The following is a 19,378-nucleotide window of genomic DNA, read 5'->3' on the forward strand; positions in this document are numbered from 1 at the left end:
TGGGATCCTTTGTGATACTGGAGTCACCTCTAGAACTTCAGAAACTTGGAAGAACCCTGCTTCTCCTACTAAGCCTGCAGGATAAGCCTTCTACTCATTTTGGGATCCTCTCACTGGGCCTGAGTACTACTTTCTTCCATGAACTTCTGCATTGGGCTGTTGAACTGAGTTCTCTTTATAACCTGTTTGGGGCATACAGCAGTGCCACCACGCATTACTAAATTCTGATTAAGAATCCATATTTAGGCAGATGTATTGAACGGATTGCTTCTTGTTTATATGCATGAATAGACACCCCTCCCCCAGACCTATAATGGTCACATTTTCTATTTGCTGTCTTTTTTGTTTTGTTTTGTTTTTCTGTTTTATTTTTGGGATTAAATTTTTTTATTAGATATATTTCTTTACTTACATTTCAAACGTTATTCCCCTTCTCAGTTTCCTGTCCATAAGCCCCCATTCCCTCCCCTCCCCCATACGAGTATTCCCCCTACACATCCATACATCCCCCTTATTGCCCTCCCCATATTCCCCTGCACTGGGGGTCCAACCTTGGCAGGACCAAGGGCTTCCCCTTCTCCTGGTGCCCCTTCTGTTCTCTGCTACATATGCAGTTGGAGCCCTTTGTCAGTCTATGTATAGTCTTTGGGTAGTGGTTTAGTTCCTGGAAGCTTTGGTTGGTTGGCATTGTTATTCTTAGGGGGTTGCAAGCCCCTTTAGCTCTTTCAATCCTTCCTCTAATTCCCCTAAACAGGGTCTTATTCTCAGTTCAATGATTTGCTCCTAACATTGACCTCTGTATTGGACATACTCTGGATGTGTCTCTCAGGAGAGATCTATATCTGGTCCCTTTCAGCATGCATTTTTTAGCTTCATCAATCTTATCTAGTTTTGGTGGCTGTATATATATGGGCCACATGTGGGTCAGGCTCTGAATGGCCATTCCTTGAATTGCTGCTCTAAAAGTGGCTTCCATATACCCTCCTATGGATATTTTTTTCCCTTTTTAAGAAGGAGTGGGAGCATCCACATTTTGGTCATCCTTCTTCTTGAGCTTCCTGTGGACTGTGGATTGCATCTTGTGTAGTTCCAGCTTTTGGGCTAATATCCACTTATCAATGAGTGCATACCAAGTGTATTTTTCTGTGATCGAGTAACCTCACTCAGGATGATATTTTCTAGTTCATTCCATTTGCCTATGAATTTCATGAAGTCATTGTTTTTGACAGCTGAGTAGTACTCCATTGTGTAGATGTACCACATTTTCTGTATCCATTCCTCTGTTGAAGGGCATCTGGGTTCTTTCCAGCTTCTGGCTATTATAAATAAGGCTGCTATGAACATAGTGGAGCATGTGTCTTTGTTATATGTTGGAGCATCTTTTAGGTATATGCCCAAGAGAGGTATAGCTGGGTCCTCAGGTAGTTCAATGTCCAATTTTCTGAGGAACCTCCAGACTGATTTCCAGAGTGGTTGTACCAGTTTGCAACCCCACCAACAATGGAGGAGTGTTCCTCTTTCTCCACGTCCTCGCCAGCATCTGCTGTCATCTAAGTTTTTATCTTAGCCATTCTGACTGGTGTGAGGTGGAACTATTTGCTATTTTGACATACATATCTGTCAATCAAACTTGATCGTTTAGAATTAATGACTGCAACGTATATTCTCTAACAACAGCTTCTTTTGTAAATAAAGTTTTTATTATGCCACTCAATTTTCTTATCACTATAATACAATTCCTAAGATAAAATTTCGGGTGGAAAAGTTTGCTTTGAGTTATGGATTCAGAAAACTGTGAATCAGTTGCTTTGTTGCTTTTGGGTCTGAAATGGGAACAGGAATCATGGTAGCTGAAGAATGTTGACGAAGCTGCTTATTTCATGATGGCCAGGATGCAATGGGGGTTGGGCAGAGTCTCCTCAAGGCCACACCCCCAACAAATTCACACTCCTCATATTATGAGGCCCTCACAATAGTATCATAGCCTGAGGACGAGACCTTCCGAATGACCTTTGGAGGACATGCCAGGTTTAAACTCCGGCACAAACTGGTTCCATCCTGAACTGCCTGTGGCCACCAATGGTGAAGCCGAGAAGTTGCTGTGAGTAGAGTGTAGTGGAGAACACAGGGTCCAAGGCTTAACATGTCTTCTATCTGGTTCTTTAAGAAAACATTTTCTGATCTTTGATGAAGACTAATGCTTTGAGACTTTCAGCTATAGCAAAACTAAACAAACAAAATGACAACGAAAATCCAAACAAACAAAACACGACAGCGTGTTACACAGATAGGTTTAGAAGTATTCATTTTAAGTGGGAGCTTCATGAAAAAAACTACAAAAATTTTAAGCTAAAACAAAAGGAGGGATGCTCAAACACCAACCCTAAATCCGCACTGGTTAGCCGGAAGCAGAGGATGGAGGAGTATTATAACTCCAGGGGGCGCCACCTGCACAGTCCAGGGTGGGAACCTGCAGGATGGGGATGGGGGCGAAGCAAAGGAAGAAACAGAACGCAGATGACAGAGATATTGACAACGTGTTAGAGATGGGTTCAATATGATAGCAACTCAGGAGACAGGAAGTTGGGACACGGGGTAGGTGAAGAAATAAAAAACCTTGCTAATATTTTGTGTAAAATGTAAACAGGAATTTGCAGCTAGGCTGTGCATCGTAGCGAAGAGCCCTCTTCCTGTTTGCTTCTGTCTCTGTGCACACAGACTGAGAGTGGGGTTGTGAGCTTGCACACCTGGTTTTGGTACTCCGGGAACTTTATCGCAGGTTCCAGTCTGAAACCTGGACTCCACCCACGGTTGGCCAACTGCTTCTCCACACAGTTCCATGTTTTCTTTATTTTGTTTTTTGAGAAAGGTTTCCTTGTAGCTCAGGCTGGTTTGGCACTAACACTGTAGTGTTCCCCCTGTTTCAGCTTATAGGCTTGAATAAGCACAGTCAGCTGAAAGACTGTTCTATAGACTATTCATATTCTAAGACTGTTCATAACCAGAGGAGATTCTGTCGGAGTGGGATTACATGCAATCAGAGACACAGTCCACTCATCTGAATTTACATTGAGGAGTCCTGAAGCCTGAGCGCTCTACGTGCTGACGCGTGTCGTTCACACGGCAGAGTGGTCCTTCTTCAGATAGTACACTTACCCTGGATGACAAGCAGGCACGAGGCTGAGGGTGTGGAGGGCCGCATACAGGGTTCGCGCAGTTTCATGTGTTTGTCTGTTCAGTTATTGGAATAGCTGAGGTAAAAGTAAAGATATAACAAACAGATCTGAATGAAGTGGCTTAAAGAAACAGAAGCGCTTTCTTTCCCATATCAGCATCTCTGTGGAGAGGCAGCTCAGGGGATTTGTCTGCTCAGCACTGGGCTGCAGTTTGTGAACCACTTGTTGGCCTGTCCCAGTCAGCAGGGAGGCAGAAGGAAAAAGTGAAGAACAGAACACGGATGTGCCCAGAGATGTGCATATACCATTTCTGCTCATCTCCCATTGGCCAGAGTTTGTCACGTGGCCAAACCTAGTCACCAGAGCAACTGGGAATTACATTCAGTAGTTGAGAAGTTATATTCTCAGGTATGATTTCAGGGAATTTATTAGTTAAAAAGTGACAAGTGAATCAGTTTTGGTTGGTAATCTTCACAGTTACACGGTTATATTTACTCTCTCTCTCTCTCTCTCTCTCTCTCTCTCTCTCTCTCTCTCTCTCTCTCTCTCTCAGAAAGCATCACGGTGCAGACGATGATTAACATCTTACGAGATAAAGCCAGTGGCGTTTGCATAGATTCTGAGTCTTTCCTCACCACAGCCAGTATAGTGTCTGTCCTGCCTCAGAACAGAAGTTCACCGTGCATCCACTACTTCACTGGGACCCCAGATCCTTCCAGGTTCGTCTGAAACATGTCATATACTCCTGACCATACCCTTCCCTTGGATATTTAAGTGGTATTTCTCAGTCCTTAGCCTGGGGTGCTGGGCTAAAGCCACATAATGTTCAGTAATGGAACACAGTTATTACTGCTGAGTATAGATCACGGGCCAAGCGTGTGTCATAGATGGAGATGCAAGGATGCACAGAAGGCAGTAAGGAGCAGATACAGGGATGCCCACGGTTTACAAAGAGTTCTCTTTGTAACTCTTGCGAGGTCCTGGGCAAAATGGTCCAGGGCTGGTATAGACGGAAGCACCTGCTACTCTTTTGACATTGTGTCTGGGGAGCTGCTTTCTGCCCACGTCAGCGGGGAGACAGTACTGCTCAGTACTGTGGGCACACCCTTTAGGAGGGACAGCTAGGTTTGGAATCCTCTCCCTACCACCTAGCAGTTGCAAGCACTTCGCCTCACTAAGATGGGATAGCCCTGCCCCCGCCTTTGTATTGTTGAGCAGATGAAATGAGACAAACTAATACTTCACAGTAGGCTTGGTGATTATTTATAAGGAGCATCCTTTGGTGCCAGGCGGACAGTGGCCCTTCTCCCTGGCAGCATTCAGGCATGCAGACACAGGTTGTGTCTCTTAGGACCAACCAGCCAGAGGTTTCTAAACCTGTGCACATGAGGACAGTCTGAACAATACAGACACCTTGACCCGAACCTACCCCAACAGAATGTGGGAGGTGAACCCCGGAACCTGCCTTCCTGGGAAAACTTCCAAGCGACTCTCTAGTGTTTTCAGGTGTCTCGTTAGTGGAAACCCTGAGCATTGTTTGAGTGTCGGTTATTAAGCTGTTAGATTTGCTGCCGAAGAACCCACTGCTATTAATTTCTAGTCCTTTTGTGGCTGACACGTTTTCCTCCTACAGTGCCAGGAATATGGAGCAATGGCTACACCTTCCTCCTTTCCTAGAGATTGTTTCAGATGACTGAAGCCCCGCTTCCACCACAGCTTTATTTTTAAGCTATTACCAACACCATTGATACTTCTGACAGTGCACAGTTGAAGTAGTTCTTTTATATCCGAATGACAAATTGCCAGGCACTTACTACATATCAAACATTCGTGCCTGCTGAGTAACTAGGGATGGTGTGTGTTCGTGGAAAAGGGTGGGATAGATGAGACACTCAGGGCCAGAACCTCACAGGGGAAGAAACCAAGCCCTAGACACACAAGGTGACTGTGGAAAGATGGGATTCAGTAGACGCAAAATCCAAACCAACATTTTAAGTAGGCATAGCCTTTCCTTCCCTCCCCTCTTCTCCCTTTCCTCCCCTCCCTCTCTTCCCTCTCTTCCTTCCTTCCCTCTCTTTCCCTTCCCTACCTTTCTCTCCCTTGCCCTGCTCCTTCCCTCACCTTGTCTTCCCTTCCCTCTTTTCTTTCCTAACCCTCCTCTTCCCTTTCCACTTCATCAGTCTCCCACACCACAGGCCGGAAGCCCCAGAACTGGCTGGGTGTGCAGCTTCCTGTATATGAGGCTGGTGATCAGGTTTCTGTCAGTCCCTTCCCGACCTCCTATGCACCAAGCTCTTGGTCCTGCTGCTGGTCCCTCCTGGTGTCTCTCACTCTGCACTTGGCACGCTCTCTCGATGATCCTCCCCCATGCCATCTGCTCAGTCTTGATTTTTATCTCTACCTTTCTCCTTGTTTTGGCCTAGCAGATCCCGTTTTTCACACCTCTTTGTATCTAGACCCCCTCCTATAGGCTAAGACTTGCCTCCCAAGGGCTCTGTGGGCCCCTAGGAGCAGCGAGAGCTCTGTGTCAGCCTGAAGTGTTCTGCCAACATGGACAGACATTACTTTTTAAGGAAAATAGTTTTTCTAAGTAACAGGTCTGACTGCCACGGTCCATTGTCCTGTCTTGAGGTCCCACGCTAACTTGGCTTAGGATATGAGACTTATTCTCACCCGAACACCCAGAGAAAGGAATACAATTGCTCAGGTTGAAGCAGGCTGCTTAATCCAATTATAGAAATGAATTGTGAAATTGCCTTCTGGTACTAAATGGAAACTTGAAAGTAGTTTTATAAGAAAATTATTCATGGTTAAATTAATTGGAAAGACCTCGTAGCAGATTACAGTCCTTTGAGAAGACAGTTCAGCTTTGTCTTGCACGGCGAAATGGGCCATGTCGCTGTCTGTGGCTCAGAACTGCAGTTAACTTTCATTCTGTGCGTCTCTGTAATTGGGCATGCTGAACATTCTGTCTTTTGTCAGCAGGCAGTGTAATTACCTGCTCCTGGGCTTTTTTTCCAGGTAATAAATTAGAGCGATCTCAGCTGACTTACGTTACTATTGAAATGCAGAGCTGTTTCGAGACACTGATTTCTGAGCAGTAGACTCTGATCATAATATATAAATTGCTCCTCCCAGTCCATAATAGGAACAATGGGCAGGCTCTGCACGCTTGGGTCCCTCTCTAGCAAGTCCCACACATTCATTTATAGGTCTTGGAACGCCTAATTCACACCTGACTCTTCCCTTCAGCCCTCCACCCTCTGTTCCTGCTCCCATCATGTGCGAGGCACCATGGACATTTGAGAGTGAAAGAAAATGTGTTTGAGTGCTCGAGGGAAAGGCCTTTTAATCATGTTTACTGAAGAGACAAATTTTACCACATTACGCCTCTGCTGAGTCAACAGGCTACTCTCCTACTGATCAAGTGGCGCTGGATGGCTTTGGGGAACAGGCTGTGACCAGCAGGAGCCATTTCCTGAGATAGTACTTGTTGATGCTCCCCTGATGTGACAGATTTGGAGGGAAAGGCTGTTTAGAGAAGGACCTTGGTTCTTTCAGACTGTCAAGTGTAGAGTTTTTGGAGTGTGTGGCAGCCAGAGAACTTGTGCTCACTCATCTCTGCCAGCCCATGCGCTGGGACGTCTTGGTGGGGTTCTAAATTGGCTAAAGAGAGAGGGTTCACACCACAGAGGTGGGCAAACACCAGAAATCAGAGGTCATTTCTCAGAGGGACTGGGACAGCATGTAGGCAAACCTACGTGGACTCAAGCTATAGGATGAGGAAGCTGACAGGGAGAACAGAGTCACCTTAACCTGAGAGATCATGCTGACAGAAGGAACAGAGCGCCCCTCGTGGATTGGCTCCGATTGTCAGCTGCACAGGGCACCTATTTGTTCCTAGAGGAAGTCAGTACAAGAGGCCTTTAGTGCATAGGGCACATCAGCATAGATATACATAGCCACTGGATCAAATGGCACCCATGCCCTGTCAGTTTCATTCTTTGTCCCTCCTATACCAGTCCCCTCTTCTTTCCCTCTCCCACCTCTGACCTTCCAAAATGCCTCCAAGCTTCTGGCTCTAGACTACTGGCTGCAGGGTCATTCTGTGCCCCACAAGTGCAGCTCTCCTTCCCAGTGCTCCTATTCAGTGTTCCTTCCTGGTACTCCTGAATAGTGTTCTTTCCCAGTGCTCCTCCTGGACGATGTCCCTTTCCAGTGCTCCTGTATGGTGCTTTTTCCTAGTGCTTCTGAATAGTGCTCTTTCTCTGTGCTTCTACACCATGTTCCTTCCTGGTGCTCCTGTACGGTGCTCCTTTCCAGTGCTTTTCCTAGTGATCTTTCCCAGTGCTCCTTCTTGTGTAGTGCTCTTTCTCAGTGCTCTCGTGTGACATAAGCTCCTTCACTGAGTGATTCTGCTCATCGTTGAATGTAACATTAGAGTGATGTTGCCATACGACCACAGATGAGCCATTCAGAAAGACGCCTACATTTTTGGAGAAGCTAGTTATTCTAGGCTAGCACCCCCTTACCCCCCTCCCTCATGGGTTCGTGGCTGAAAAGATTCATCTGAGCTACAGACTTTGCATTGTTCCTTTCTGTGTCTCCTGTCCCTCAGAGATTTTGGTCACAAGATCCTCCCAGTACGGCTGCTTGGGGAGTGTCTTATCTTCAGCAAGAACAGAAGGGTGTTTGAGGTCAGACTGTTCTTTGGACAGATATATATATATATATATATATATATATATATATATATATATCAGTAGGGGAAGCTGACTTCATATTTATTTAGAAGACATGAATTTAACCACTTAGTTGGAATCTAACTTTGGACAAAGCACTGGCCTCTGTGAGCCTCAGTCATCTCATGTGTGAAATGGGATCATTCCTTCCTACCTGGAGCAGTGTGGCCCTCAGGAACACTGGAGCAATGTGGCCTGGACCAGTGTCTGGGAGGAATGGCCTTGACTCAGAGAGGCAGTTTCAGCTTTGACACCCCCTAGATGTGTGGCCTTGGTCAAGTCATTTCTTGTCTGTGGACATAAACACTCATAGAAGTACATTGAAGAAGTTGCTATCTGAGATTCTGTTATGGAAAGATGCCTGGGTAGGCCCTTATCTATTTAGAATCACAGATGTGCTTTGCAGTAAAGATTGGCAAAAACGTTAGACTGTTTGCAAGCTGCTAAGGGCCGCACATTTCCTTTGTAGGACATAGGCCAGAGGTACAGATGATCCACATATTCGACAAGTATTTCTTCAGTTATCACTCAAACAATCATTTAGTTTCAATTTATTAGCAACAATTCTTACCATTTACAATAACTATCATCATATATTTTATTATTTATGTAACTTATATAGCCTCAAGTTTACCCTCGGCCACAAATTGATGTCTCAGATTTTTTAGCAGTTGAGGACGCTAATGTTTTTTTTACAGACCATAAAAGGAACACGGGAAGCTTTGACTGTATCAAATATGATGAGTACTTGCTCAAATTTAGTGTTTAATTTTTTTATTGGATATTTTCTTTATTTATATTTCAAATGTTATCCCCTTTCCCAGTTTCCCTTCTAGAAACCCCCATCCCATCTCCCCTCCTACCTCCATGAGGGCGCTCCCCCACTTACTCCCTCCTGCCTCCCCTCCCTGGCATTCCCCTATACAGGGGCATCAAGCCATCACAGGACCAAGGGCCTCCCTCCCATTGTTGCCCAACAAGGCCATCCTCTGCTACATATGTGGCTGGAGCCATGGGTCCCTCCATGTATACTCTTTGGTTAGTGGTTTAGTCGCTGGGAGCTCTGTGGGTGTGGGGTCTGGTTGGTTGATACTGTTGTTCTTCCCAATAGAAAGGGTAGTTGAGAAGACTGAACAGATGCTGCCCTTTGCCTTGGAAAAGCTACCTGGCACCTTACATCACCATTAGAGAACTTCACATGCAGTAGGTAGTGAGGGAGACTGACATTATACTGAGCTCTGACATGTTATTCAATTCCCCTGTATATAAGATAGAGAAGGTCAGGACTGGGTGGCATGAACTTACTGAAGTTGGAATCCACAAGTTTGCAAGTCTCATAGAAATAGAAATGGAAAGGCACCAAGGTAGCAGAACAGGTTCAGGGACTGGGAGAGATGGCAGCCATGACTTCTGTCCATTTGAGAAGCAGAGCAAAACTGTCATTCCCAGCCTCTGTCCAGTTGCTTGCCCCTCCTGTTCTCATCCGGTTTAGAGCTGCTGGGATGACCAGCTTGGTCCTTGGCAGGGGCCTCCCCAGCGATCGGTGTGTCAGAGCACAGTATGCAGGGCAGGGCTCTCAGCCAATCAATCTCTCCTCCCTTTTGAGTTTTTGGTGGACCGAGGAGGTAGCAGGTGACAGATGAACACGCTGTGCCCTGGGGTCTGTGAGAACGGGGGAAGTCTTTTCAAGGGACCTTCACTCAGTCCCTCAGCAGTTCTACGAGACTGGAGCTCCCTGCTGCAAGGCCTCATCACCCAGACTGCCTGTCACTGGCTCTGCTCGGTACTGACCTGGGTGAGTGTTTGGACGGTGTGTGCAGAATGGTCCCTGTGCCAGCCAGAGAGGGCTGCTGTAGCATATGCACTGACTACAGTCATCTAAGTGCTGCTGGCCCTGTGGGACAGGGCAGGGCTTACCGCGGTGACAGCTGAATGGAACCCGAAGACAGCAATCTGATGCCTATGGTGTCCCACTTCTTCCTTCATCTCCTTCTCTTTCCCTTGGGAGGCAATCGAAGTTGGTGTAGCCAGCTGCAGCTTTGCAGCAACTCCTCTTTCAGGCCCAGCAGTCAGCAGCAGAGAAAAGCAAAGATCTATTTGCAAAAGGCTGCAGGAAGCGGAAGTGTGTTCCTTCTGTCCACAGGTAGCTTCCTCTCTTCTGGGATTTCCTTTAGTCATGGCTGGGGAATGAGGAACAAGGGCCCCTGGGGACAGCCTCATCTGACATGTGTTGCACTGCCTGGCAGAGAGGGCCAAAGACTGGAACTGGCTTTGTTTGTTTTCTGTTTCTTTCGTGTGTGTGTGTGTGTGTGTGTGTGTGTGTGTGTGTGTGTTCTACATTTTTGTAAGTTCTTTAAGAATTTGTTTGTTTTATCATATATATATCTCACCTGAGAGGACAGGAGAGTCCCAGACACCTGTCCTTGTTCAGCCCCCCTGGCTTTCCTGGCTCCGGTGCCTTTGGTTTTCAGGTTAAAGGAACCTGGGGCCTTACTTTTTCATGTCCTGATCAGTGTTTCTCCCTCTTGAGTTCTCTTTCCTACCATGGCCTCAGAAAATTAATCTAGCGGTCATTTGTCAGCACAACGCCCACTCAGTGTCCCTCGGTCTTTGAGAGTATGGGTTCCCTCAGGCCATGCTAAATTCGGATTCGGATTCAACAGGACAGGGCCGAGTCCAGGGCTCTGAGAGGTGTTGGTGCTGCGAGTCCAGGGACTTAGGTCATAGCTTGGTGCCAAGGGTGTTTGTTCATGTTCCTGTTCAAGTCATAGCGTCCACAACTGTTTGCATAGCATATAGCAAGGGAGCTGTGGCTGCCTTGTACCCATATATCCCAGAGCTAAGGGAGTCAGTGTTTCAGCTCACTTTTAACTCCTTCATGGCTTCTTGAAGTGGGCCATTGAGAGCAGAGGAAAAATGTAAACCACAGAGCACGAAGGGTCCATTTTCTCTTGGTATTATTATAAGTGACCTCATGATGTCTACCAGAATCGCCCCTCTGTCCAAGCACTGTGTTCTTCGGGTGTGGCTATTGGTCAATTGCGAGTGTCTCTCACCTCTTTATATGCCTGATCACGTTACAGTGTGTACGTGTATTTGTGTGATGTGCACCCACTATGTGCAAGGGTATGTGTGCAGGAGCCCCCAATCCGCACTTCCTCTAAGATATATACTCATTCCGCCAGGAGAGTGGGCGTCAGACAGAGGAGGAGGCATCAGCCGCCTGCTGGGTCAGCATGAGCTCTTGGACAAACAGGCTTCTGTGGTCCGGTCATGTCCCCTCAGAGGCCTCTGAGCTTAGCTGATGTTATCTTAGTCTGAGATACTTCAAAGAGTTTTCAAAGATAGACCCTTAAGATCAATAGCAAAACCCACTGTCTTCCCAGGAGAGAAATGAGTAGCCCTCTTTTTGACTCAAATGCATGGCTTATTCTGCCCTGTCCTGGAACACTGTGTCTACCTGCTCTTCTTTGCCAACAAAAAGAGGCTTCTCTGATCGCCTTCTTAGAGTATCAAAAGTCTGTTTCAACATCGGCCTTCGTAAACGGTTGTTAGTGTTACTGAAATGGTAACTACCTGCTGTTCTTTTTTTTTTTTTTTGGTTCTTTTTTCCGGAGCTGGGGACCGAACCCAGGGCCTTGCGCTTCCTAGGCAAGTGCTCTCCCACTGAGCTAAATCCCCAACCCCTGAAATGGTAACTAGATGTGCAGCTCTGTGTCTCACTCACCTGCCTTACTAGGCTCAACCCTGGATACCCCAGACACCAAGCCCAGTCTGCCTGACACAGTTCTCTTTTCTCTCTAGGTCCATATTCAAGCCTTTCATCTTTGTTGATGATGTAAAACTTGTCCCCAAAGCACAGTCGCCCTGTTTTGGGGACGATGACCCAGCCAAAAAGGAACCTCGGTTCCAGGAGAAGCCAGACCGGCGGCACGAGCTGTACAAGGCACATGAGTGGGCACGTGCTGTCATCGAGAGCGACCAGGTGAGCCCGAAGGAGGTCAAGGGAGGGTGGTGGAGGTCAGTGAGAAAGGAGACAGCGAGGTGACTGGCACACGCACCTCTCTCCTCTCTAGCCTGACTGGTCTCTTTCAGAAAGATAGTGTAGATGTTAACTTTCCTACCAACCCCTCTGAAACCAAAGAAAACAAAGCCTCTGCTTTCACTGTTACTCTGAATGCAGAGGGCTGACAACCTCTTTCTCATCTGCTGCTAATCTCCGAGCGTCAGAGACTGACAATCTCAAATCTTTGTGTACCCTTGGAGGTGAAAATCTGTACTGTGTGGAATCGGTCATACGCCATTTCTAAACAGTTAACGGCTCCAAAGTGGTGTGAACTTTGGGGTCTCACTGTCTGAGTGGGCAAAACAGCTCCACTCTCAAATGTGCTTAAAAAGTAGCTTCTATGCCACGGGTATTCTATTATTATCCAATAACAAGATTTTCAAGTTCCAGTACTTTTTTTTTTTTTTTTTAAATAATCTCACAGAGTACAACTGTTGTACCTGAAAAGCTTTGGTTAATAAAGTTATGAGACATCAACTCAATGAAGAAAAACCCTTAGTGTTCCCTAGCACCCAGTAAATGCCCCCAGGAGCCATCAGTGGTGAATCTTCACAGAATGTGGCTGTCAGATGTTCCCCCACTCGCATCACCACTCTTCACAGGCCTAAGCTGTCCTGAGGGAAAGAACCGTCTCCAGATAAGTTGGTGCACACGCTTCATTTTCTCTTTAAGATTTGTACCTATCCACAGTTGTAAGAAGCTCAACATGAATGTTGGGATTTGAACTCAGGTCTTCTGCAGAGCACTATGCACCCCTAAGTGCTGAGCCATCTCTGTGCCCCGATTTCCTTACATTTAGCACTATGGTTATCTGAAAAGGATTTTAGAGGTAATGACTTGGGCTAGAGGAATGGCTAGGTAGGCTTGCTGTGCCAGCATGGGCTGGGATCTACACTGGGATCCTCAGCCCCTACGTAAAAGGCTGGGCCTAACTGTATGAGCCTGTAGCCAGAGCCACAGATAGTGCTGTGGGATCGGAGAAAAAGAGGATTGTTTGGGCTTCTGGGTCACCAGCTTAGCTCCAGCCTCGGTGAGAGGCCATGATTTGAGGTCCTAAGGTGGAGCGGGACACCTGACATCCTCTTCTGGCCTCTGCTTGAGTGCATAGAACATGCATATGTACAGGTATGTACATTTGTACATGTGTACTGTACACACTTAAACCACACCGTTGTAATTTGTTTTCTGCTGCTGTGGAAGATACCATGATCAGAAACAGCTTTAGAGGAAAGCTTTTATTTGGGTCACAATCCATCACTGAAGGAAGCCAGGCAGGAGTGCACAGGAAGAGCTGGGAGGCAGAGACTGGACCAGAGGCCATGAAGGAATTGGTGCTAACTGGCTTGTGCCTCATGCTTCCTCAGCCTGCTTTTTAATATATCCTATGACCACTTGCCCAAGGGTGGTGTGGACTCGTTCATAGTAAGTCAGGCCTTCCAAGGTCAACTGTTAATCAAGAGAATCCCCCACAGACTTCCCACCTTCCGGGTTGGCTGAGTCTTAAGATTTCACGTAAATGTCACGGTATGAAACACAGTTCACCTTCACAAATACTAAGTCTTTATACATTTCAATACTTCAGCCAAATGTGGTGGTGCACACCTTCCAATTCCAGCACTCAGAAGACAGAGGCAGGTGGGTCTCCGAGTTAAAGGCCAGCCTTCTCTACCTAGCAAGTTCCAAGACAGCTAAGACTAGGACTGGAGAGACCCTGATTCAGAATTTTTTCAATACTTTAAAAGTACAAGTTCTCTTTAAAAATTCTGCATTTCTTAACTTAGGGTCCATACAATGAAGACTAAGTTATGTCTTATATTTAAAAGGTGAAGAACCAGGGTATAGTTACAATCAAATGGAAGCAACATTGACATCCAGCTGTGTAAATTAAACTCGGTGTGGCATCTGAAACCCACAGTTTTCTGAACTCCAAAGAGATGGGCGACTCCATTTCTCAGGCTGTCCCCTCTTTAACACACCCAGCTTGTCACAGGCTCAGACCAACTCCAATCTGCATCCGCTGCTGTCGTTGGTGGCTACACGCTGATCCCAGTGTCTCCAGTCTCCACTCTCCACTGCAACTGAGGTTGAACGGTCACCAAGGGCCTTTCACAGCGCTAAGCCTCAGCCACTCTCCCTGACCCCTTCCGTCCTCCGGCTTCCATGCTGCCTAAGCCAGCGTCCCACGGGAGACTCTTAGATATTACCAAGTTTGGCTGCCGGCTTGAGATGCAGCCTTGACCCCCTGTAAACCACCATCACAGAAAAGGAGTGACTAGGGGATATATGTGGCGTTTATTTATGAATTGAGCCATTTATCCCTTCAATAGACTACCCTTTTGAGGACGCCTACTGTGCTCCAGTCATTGGAAGGCTGACACAAGCCTAGCTCTTCCTCTCCAGGAGGTCATGGTGTGATGGGAAGTACAGCCACGTTGACCAGTTAGAACAGCATGATGATGGTGGTTATGGCAAGAAGAAGCTATTGCGTTCTGGAGGAAAGGTCTCTCGCAGAGCTCTGAGGATGGGCACAGGTTGCTGAGGGAGGGAAGGGACTCTAGGGGACAGAGTCACCTGAGCGATGGGCAGAGAATATCATGGAGGATAGCCACAAATATGGCTGAAGGGGATGGATACACAAGGAAGAGGCCAGTGCATTTTGACAAACACTCATTAGTCAGGATTTATTCCAAATTCGGACAGCTGGTGGCCGTGCAAGTGTTCTGAGTAGGCCAGTGACGTAACCATATGCTAAAGCAGTCCCCGTGGCGGTGGTGGTTTGGATCAGTAGATGGGGGAATGGGAGCGAGGGCAGGAAGCCAGCTGGACCCTGGGCTGTCAGTGTCTACTGCCATGACGCACTCTGTTCTGCATGGCTGTGTTCTTCCCTCAGGAGCAAGGCCGCACACTGAGGAAGACCATGCTGGAGTTGGAGAAGCAAGGCTTGGAGGCCATGGAAGAGATTCTGAGCAGCCCTGAGCCCCCAGACCCCGCTGAGGTGGGGGACCTTTTCTATGACTGTGTGGACACCGAGATGAAATTCTTTAAGTGATGTAAGCACCCTCGCCCTTACTTAAAACTTCCCACCCGACTAAATTACCAGCAGATAAACACTCTTCTGTTTGAGTAAAACGAGAGTTACCATGTGGCCTCCTTGTGTCTAAATGTTCCCTCTGTTCAGCTTAGCACCCCCCCCCTTTGCTATGTAACGCGATCCCACTTGCCTCTTGCTCCATTGTGTGATAAGCTATGGGCTTGAAGATGTTCTTGTATTTCAGTGACAATGGACACCTTAGCTTCTTAGGAGGAACTAGGGTTCCCTCCGCCTTGGACAGGGCTGTGGGGACACACTGGTGGGAAAGACAAGAGCTGTGAAGGGCCTGGCCCCTCTCTAGATAGTGGTTTCTTTAAGGTTAGCAAAAGGCTTTTGTCCATACCAAAGGCTCTTGTGTGTGCAGATGGGGGAACGGTCCCCCAGCTTCCTTCCACTGAGCACAGGCCTGTGTGTAGCTCACAGTCCCCACAAGCATGTCCTGGGAAACAAAGCCAACGGGAAGGAGCAGAGGACCCATGGGTACAGTCCCAGCTCTGCTCTAGTCTATGTGACTTTTGAAAGACCTTTGTTCTGTGAACTGTGATCATATGCAGTGGACCAGACATGCTTCCACCTGCAGGAGAGCTGGGCATCCACATTAGCCGCACCTCCCCATCCAGCACTGCACCCACCTGAGGACATGGTCCTGTGTAGAAATTAACTGGGATTTGATGGCCAGCAACTTGTATGCGATTCATTAAGTGGCCCTGGCAGAGCAGCCACACCCAGCTGCAAATCTTGGCCAGTGAGGGAAAGAAAAGGGTCGATCTTGTCTCCTGAGAGCTATTGGGCCTGGGATCTGAGCAGCCACAGTCTCAGCAGAGCCCAAAATTAACCTAATTTGTTTCCAGCATCGGTGTGTTTGCACAAAGGATTTGACGCCACAGGAGTGTGTGAGGAAGACAGGGTGGGCCGAGGGCAGAGGCAGTGAGACATTTATCCACTGAACAGTTAACCCACCCACTGCCTAGTTAACTAGGTCCCACAAATCTGTGTGCTGGGCACCTGACCTCCAGGATCTCCTCTATTTGTTCTCACGCCCCGCTGCCTGACAGATGCCTTTGGACAATGTCTAGAATGGGAGAGAGAGTTCCAGGGGCCTATGCATTGCCACTGTCCATGACTGAAGGGGCCAGGGGTGTAAAGATGACTGGCAGAGGTATAGATTAGAGGAGCAGCTAGTGAGTGTGTGCTGTGGGGACCTAATTATAGGTCCTCATTCTTGTCAGGGCTGAGCAAAGAGAAACTGTCTATCAGTGATCTCAGGCATGGCTTCATTGCCTTCTTGGCTGCAGTGTCCTGGGCTGAGAGAACTGGCAGGGAACTGAGCCCTCATTTCACAGTGTGATGCTGGCTACAGGTTTTATTGGGACAAATCTTGTTTCTCTTCCAACCCTCATTTGAGAGGGGTTGGGGAGGTGTGCTGTGAGCCCTTCTCTGAACCTTTTTGTGGGTTCCACACATAAGCAAATGGCAAAGCATGAGAGATGGGACAAATTCACGTTAACATGGTGTCTCTTGCTGATGACTAGAGGGTCTCAGGCAGAGCAGCTAAGCTGAAAGTGCCCTGTAGGTGCAAAGGGGAAGAGGGTGAGGTTTGAGGAGGAAGCGGTTGCCTGTCCAACCTCACCTGCTGAGCTATTTAAGGAAGGTGATTGCAGAAGGCCGTCCTGTGGTTTCCCTGTGTGGTCTCCCCCTGCCTCTGAGGCCAGCTTAGCAGGTCTGACCTGCCTGGGACAGTGATTCAGGGTTTGATCAGAAGTCTAGTGATAGCAAAGGCCACAGACACCTTCTCTCATTACTTTGGCCAAGGTCACAGATGGCTGTGACAACTTGATGTCATTACTCAGGTGTGCACTGAAAACACAGGGGCTGTCTTTATTATTGACTTTAGTCCAGCATCAGACAAAGGCTAGTTCTTTGGAGCATTGTACAGCTCAACCCATGCTGTCATCGTACCACCAGAGGGCGCAGTAGCCCTCTGTGGGCCGCCTGGCACATTAAAAGGTTTTCTCCTCAGGCAATGGATAAGAGCTGAGATATGAAAGCTTTGCTTTCTGGGAATGGATGGGAACAAACAAGAGAAGAGAATCTAGCGAGGTGCCCGCACGTACTTTAGTGAGTTTATCAAAATTAACAACAGAAAAGATACTGGATTTTGAACAAGCAGACGTAGGAGAATATTTGTTTTAAAACGCAGCTAACATGTCTTGTTGAAGAAACATTCTTATGGGATAATGTCTCAATCAGGGGTCACTTTTATGAACAACATGCAGAAAATGGATATTCAAGAATGTCAAAGATTGCTCTGTAAATACCTTCCCAGAAGACCACCCTATATCTATTAAGCCTGAAGGAGGGGGATCCTGAGCACACTTTGGGCAGAAATAAGTCATGATCATTGAGGACAGGATGCCTGCCCACCTGCCCACCTGCCCACCTGCCCACCTGCCCACCTGCCCACCTGCCCACCTGGCCCCCTGCCCACCTGCCCCCGTGCCCCATGGACTCTAACATAAGCTAGCTAGTGTTGTGTAGATGGGATTTACATAAGTGAAAGTGGCAGCGTAGCTGGGGGCCGACACTTTAGTTGCATAAGGTAGTAAAGCGGAAGTAGTATGTTATCACTCTTGGGAGTGTCTGGGAGCTGCGGTAGGGTAAACGAGTCTGATAAACGCTGTGGAGACTTAGCCCAACACGAGATTCAGTGTTTGTAAGAGTCTGCCTCACAAGCTAATGAAGCAGGTGTATGCCTAGTAGAGCTCTGTGGCAACGTTCCCTTACTCTCTGGTGAGTCAGTAGCTATAAAAATAATAGTCACCACAAAGCACTGTCATCTCACATTGACACAGGTGATGCCACTCTGGAAGGTCCTCAGGGCAGCCAGGCCTGCATGCCTTCAAATTATTGGCTGCATTCTTGTATTGCAACCATCTTCAGCTGAGAGCTCAGCTTTGGGAGAAAACACACCATGGAGGGAGAGGTGTGGCAGGTGTGGGTCGAGCATCCCAGCTCTCCTGTAGTGTTTCATTCCACACAGCGCTGAGCCCCAACTCCTGTCCTGTGGTATGTGTCAAATGTGTTTTATTGGACTGCTGCCAACCATCTTAAACTGTCATGCAGAGAATTCTTGCAGGAATCAATAAGTTCTGTCTCTAACCATGTTGTGAGAACCAAAACGCCATAGCTGGAGCAGTGTAACAGAAAACCTTTGTTCCTGGGGGTGGGGGAGACTGACTATGTGGTCTTAACAGCCTTTTGTACAAATACCTTCAAATCAAATGATGTCTCTATCCAGTGCTTGCCCTCAGAGTGTCTTTAAATGCACCAAGTGTACAATAAAAGCATTGAAGTCAATACCCAGGAGCCTCTTCTTGCTTGTGCTTCATGAACACATGTGTGAGAGGACTGTGATTTTTCTGATTGGAATCTTTCGAAAACTCAATCAACTTCATCAGGGCCCTGCACTATGTCTCTCTACAAAGACAGATTCACTGTTTAAAAAATGAACTCCAGCTGGTTATGGTGGGGCACCGTTCTAATCCCAGTACTTGGGAGGCAGAGAAGCAGGCGGATCTCTGAGTTCCAGGGCAGCCTGGTCTACAACGAGAATCCCAAGACAGCCAGGGCTACCCAGAGAAACCCTGTCTACAACAACAACATCCCAAACTATAACCATACACCACTCAGCTCTGTCAGAGCAGCAGCTGTGAGGACAGCAGCCGCAGGGTGGGGACCTGGAAACATTGTGAATTGCTGGCAGAAATGAAGGTGATTGTTCACTGTGAACGATGGAGATTTTCCCATAAACTGCCATAATGACCCAGATACCTTGTATGTACCAAAGGAATTGAAATCAAGGCTTCCTAGCTTATTTAATTACTTACCTATAGGTAAATGGAAGAAAGGATGAATACATAATGTGGTAAATCTAAGCCATGGAGTAGTAGTCACCTTTAAAAGAAGGCGATTCTGACACATGCTGCATGCAGTATGTATGAACATTGGGTTGGACAAAAGGAATGTTATAAACACACACACACACACACACACACACACACACACACACACACACACACACACAGGCATCGCTGTTTGCATGATGTATTTAGAGGGATCAAATACACAGCCTGTTTGCTCTCCAGAGTGTGAAGTGTGCCCTTACTTAGCTCTCGACCCAAACGTCTTCATCACTTTACATCTTAGCTATGCGTTTATCCCCAGACTTGGCTGCTGAGGAACCTGAGACACGCCTAAGTAATTTAATCCCCAAACTCAAGAGATTCCTACCCTGGTTTGCCTT

At 47.2% G+C, this 19,378-nt stretch overlaps 1 protein-coding gene across 2 annotated transcripts in view; it reads left to right on the forward strand.

Annotated features, from left to right (window-relative positions):
* Scrn1 (secernin 1) overlaps positions 1-18,434 on the forward strand; it is a 63,177-nt gene extending 44,743 nt beyond the window's left edge. For both annotated transcript variants that reach the window (XM_032906461.1, XM_032906462.1), the window contains exons 6-8: positions 3,730-3,895; positions 11,723-11,903; positions 14,875-18,434. In XM_032906461.1, the coding sequence (XP_032762352.1) occupies positions 3,730-3,895; positions 11,723-11,903; positions 14,875-15,033 (506 nt within the window). In that variant the 3' untranslated portion in view covers positions 15,034-18,434. The remainder of the gene's footprint in view (positions 1-3,729; positions 3,896-11,722; positions 11,904-14,874) is intronic.
* Positions 18,435-19,378: the final 944 nt, after the last annotated feature.

The sequence above is a fragment of the Rattus rattus genome, chromosome 6 (assembly GCF_011064425.1).
Source record: "Rattus rattus isolate New Zealand chromosome 6, Rrattus_CSIRO_v1, whole genome shotgun sequence".
Lineage (NCBI taxonomy): Eukaryota > Metazoa > Chordata > Mammalia > Rodentia > Muridae > Rattus > Rattus rattus.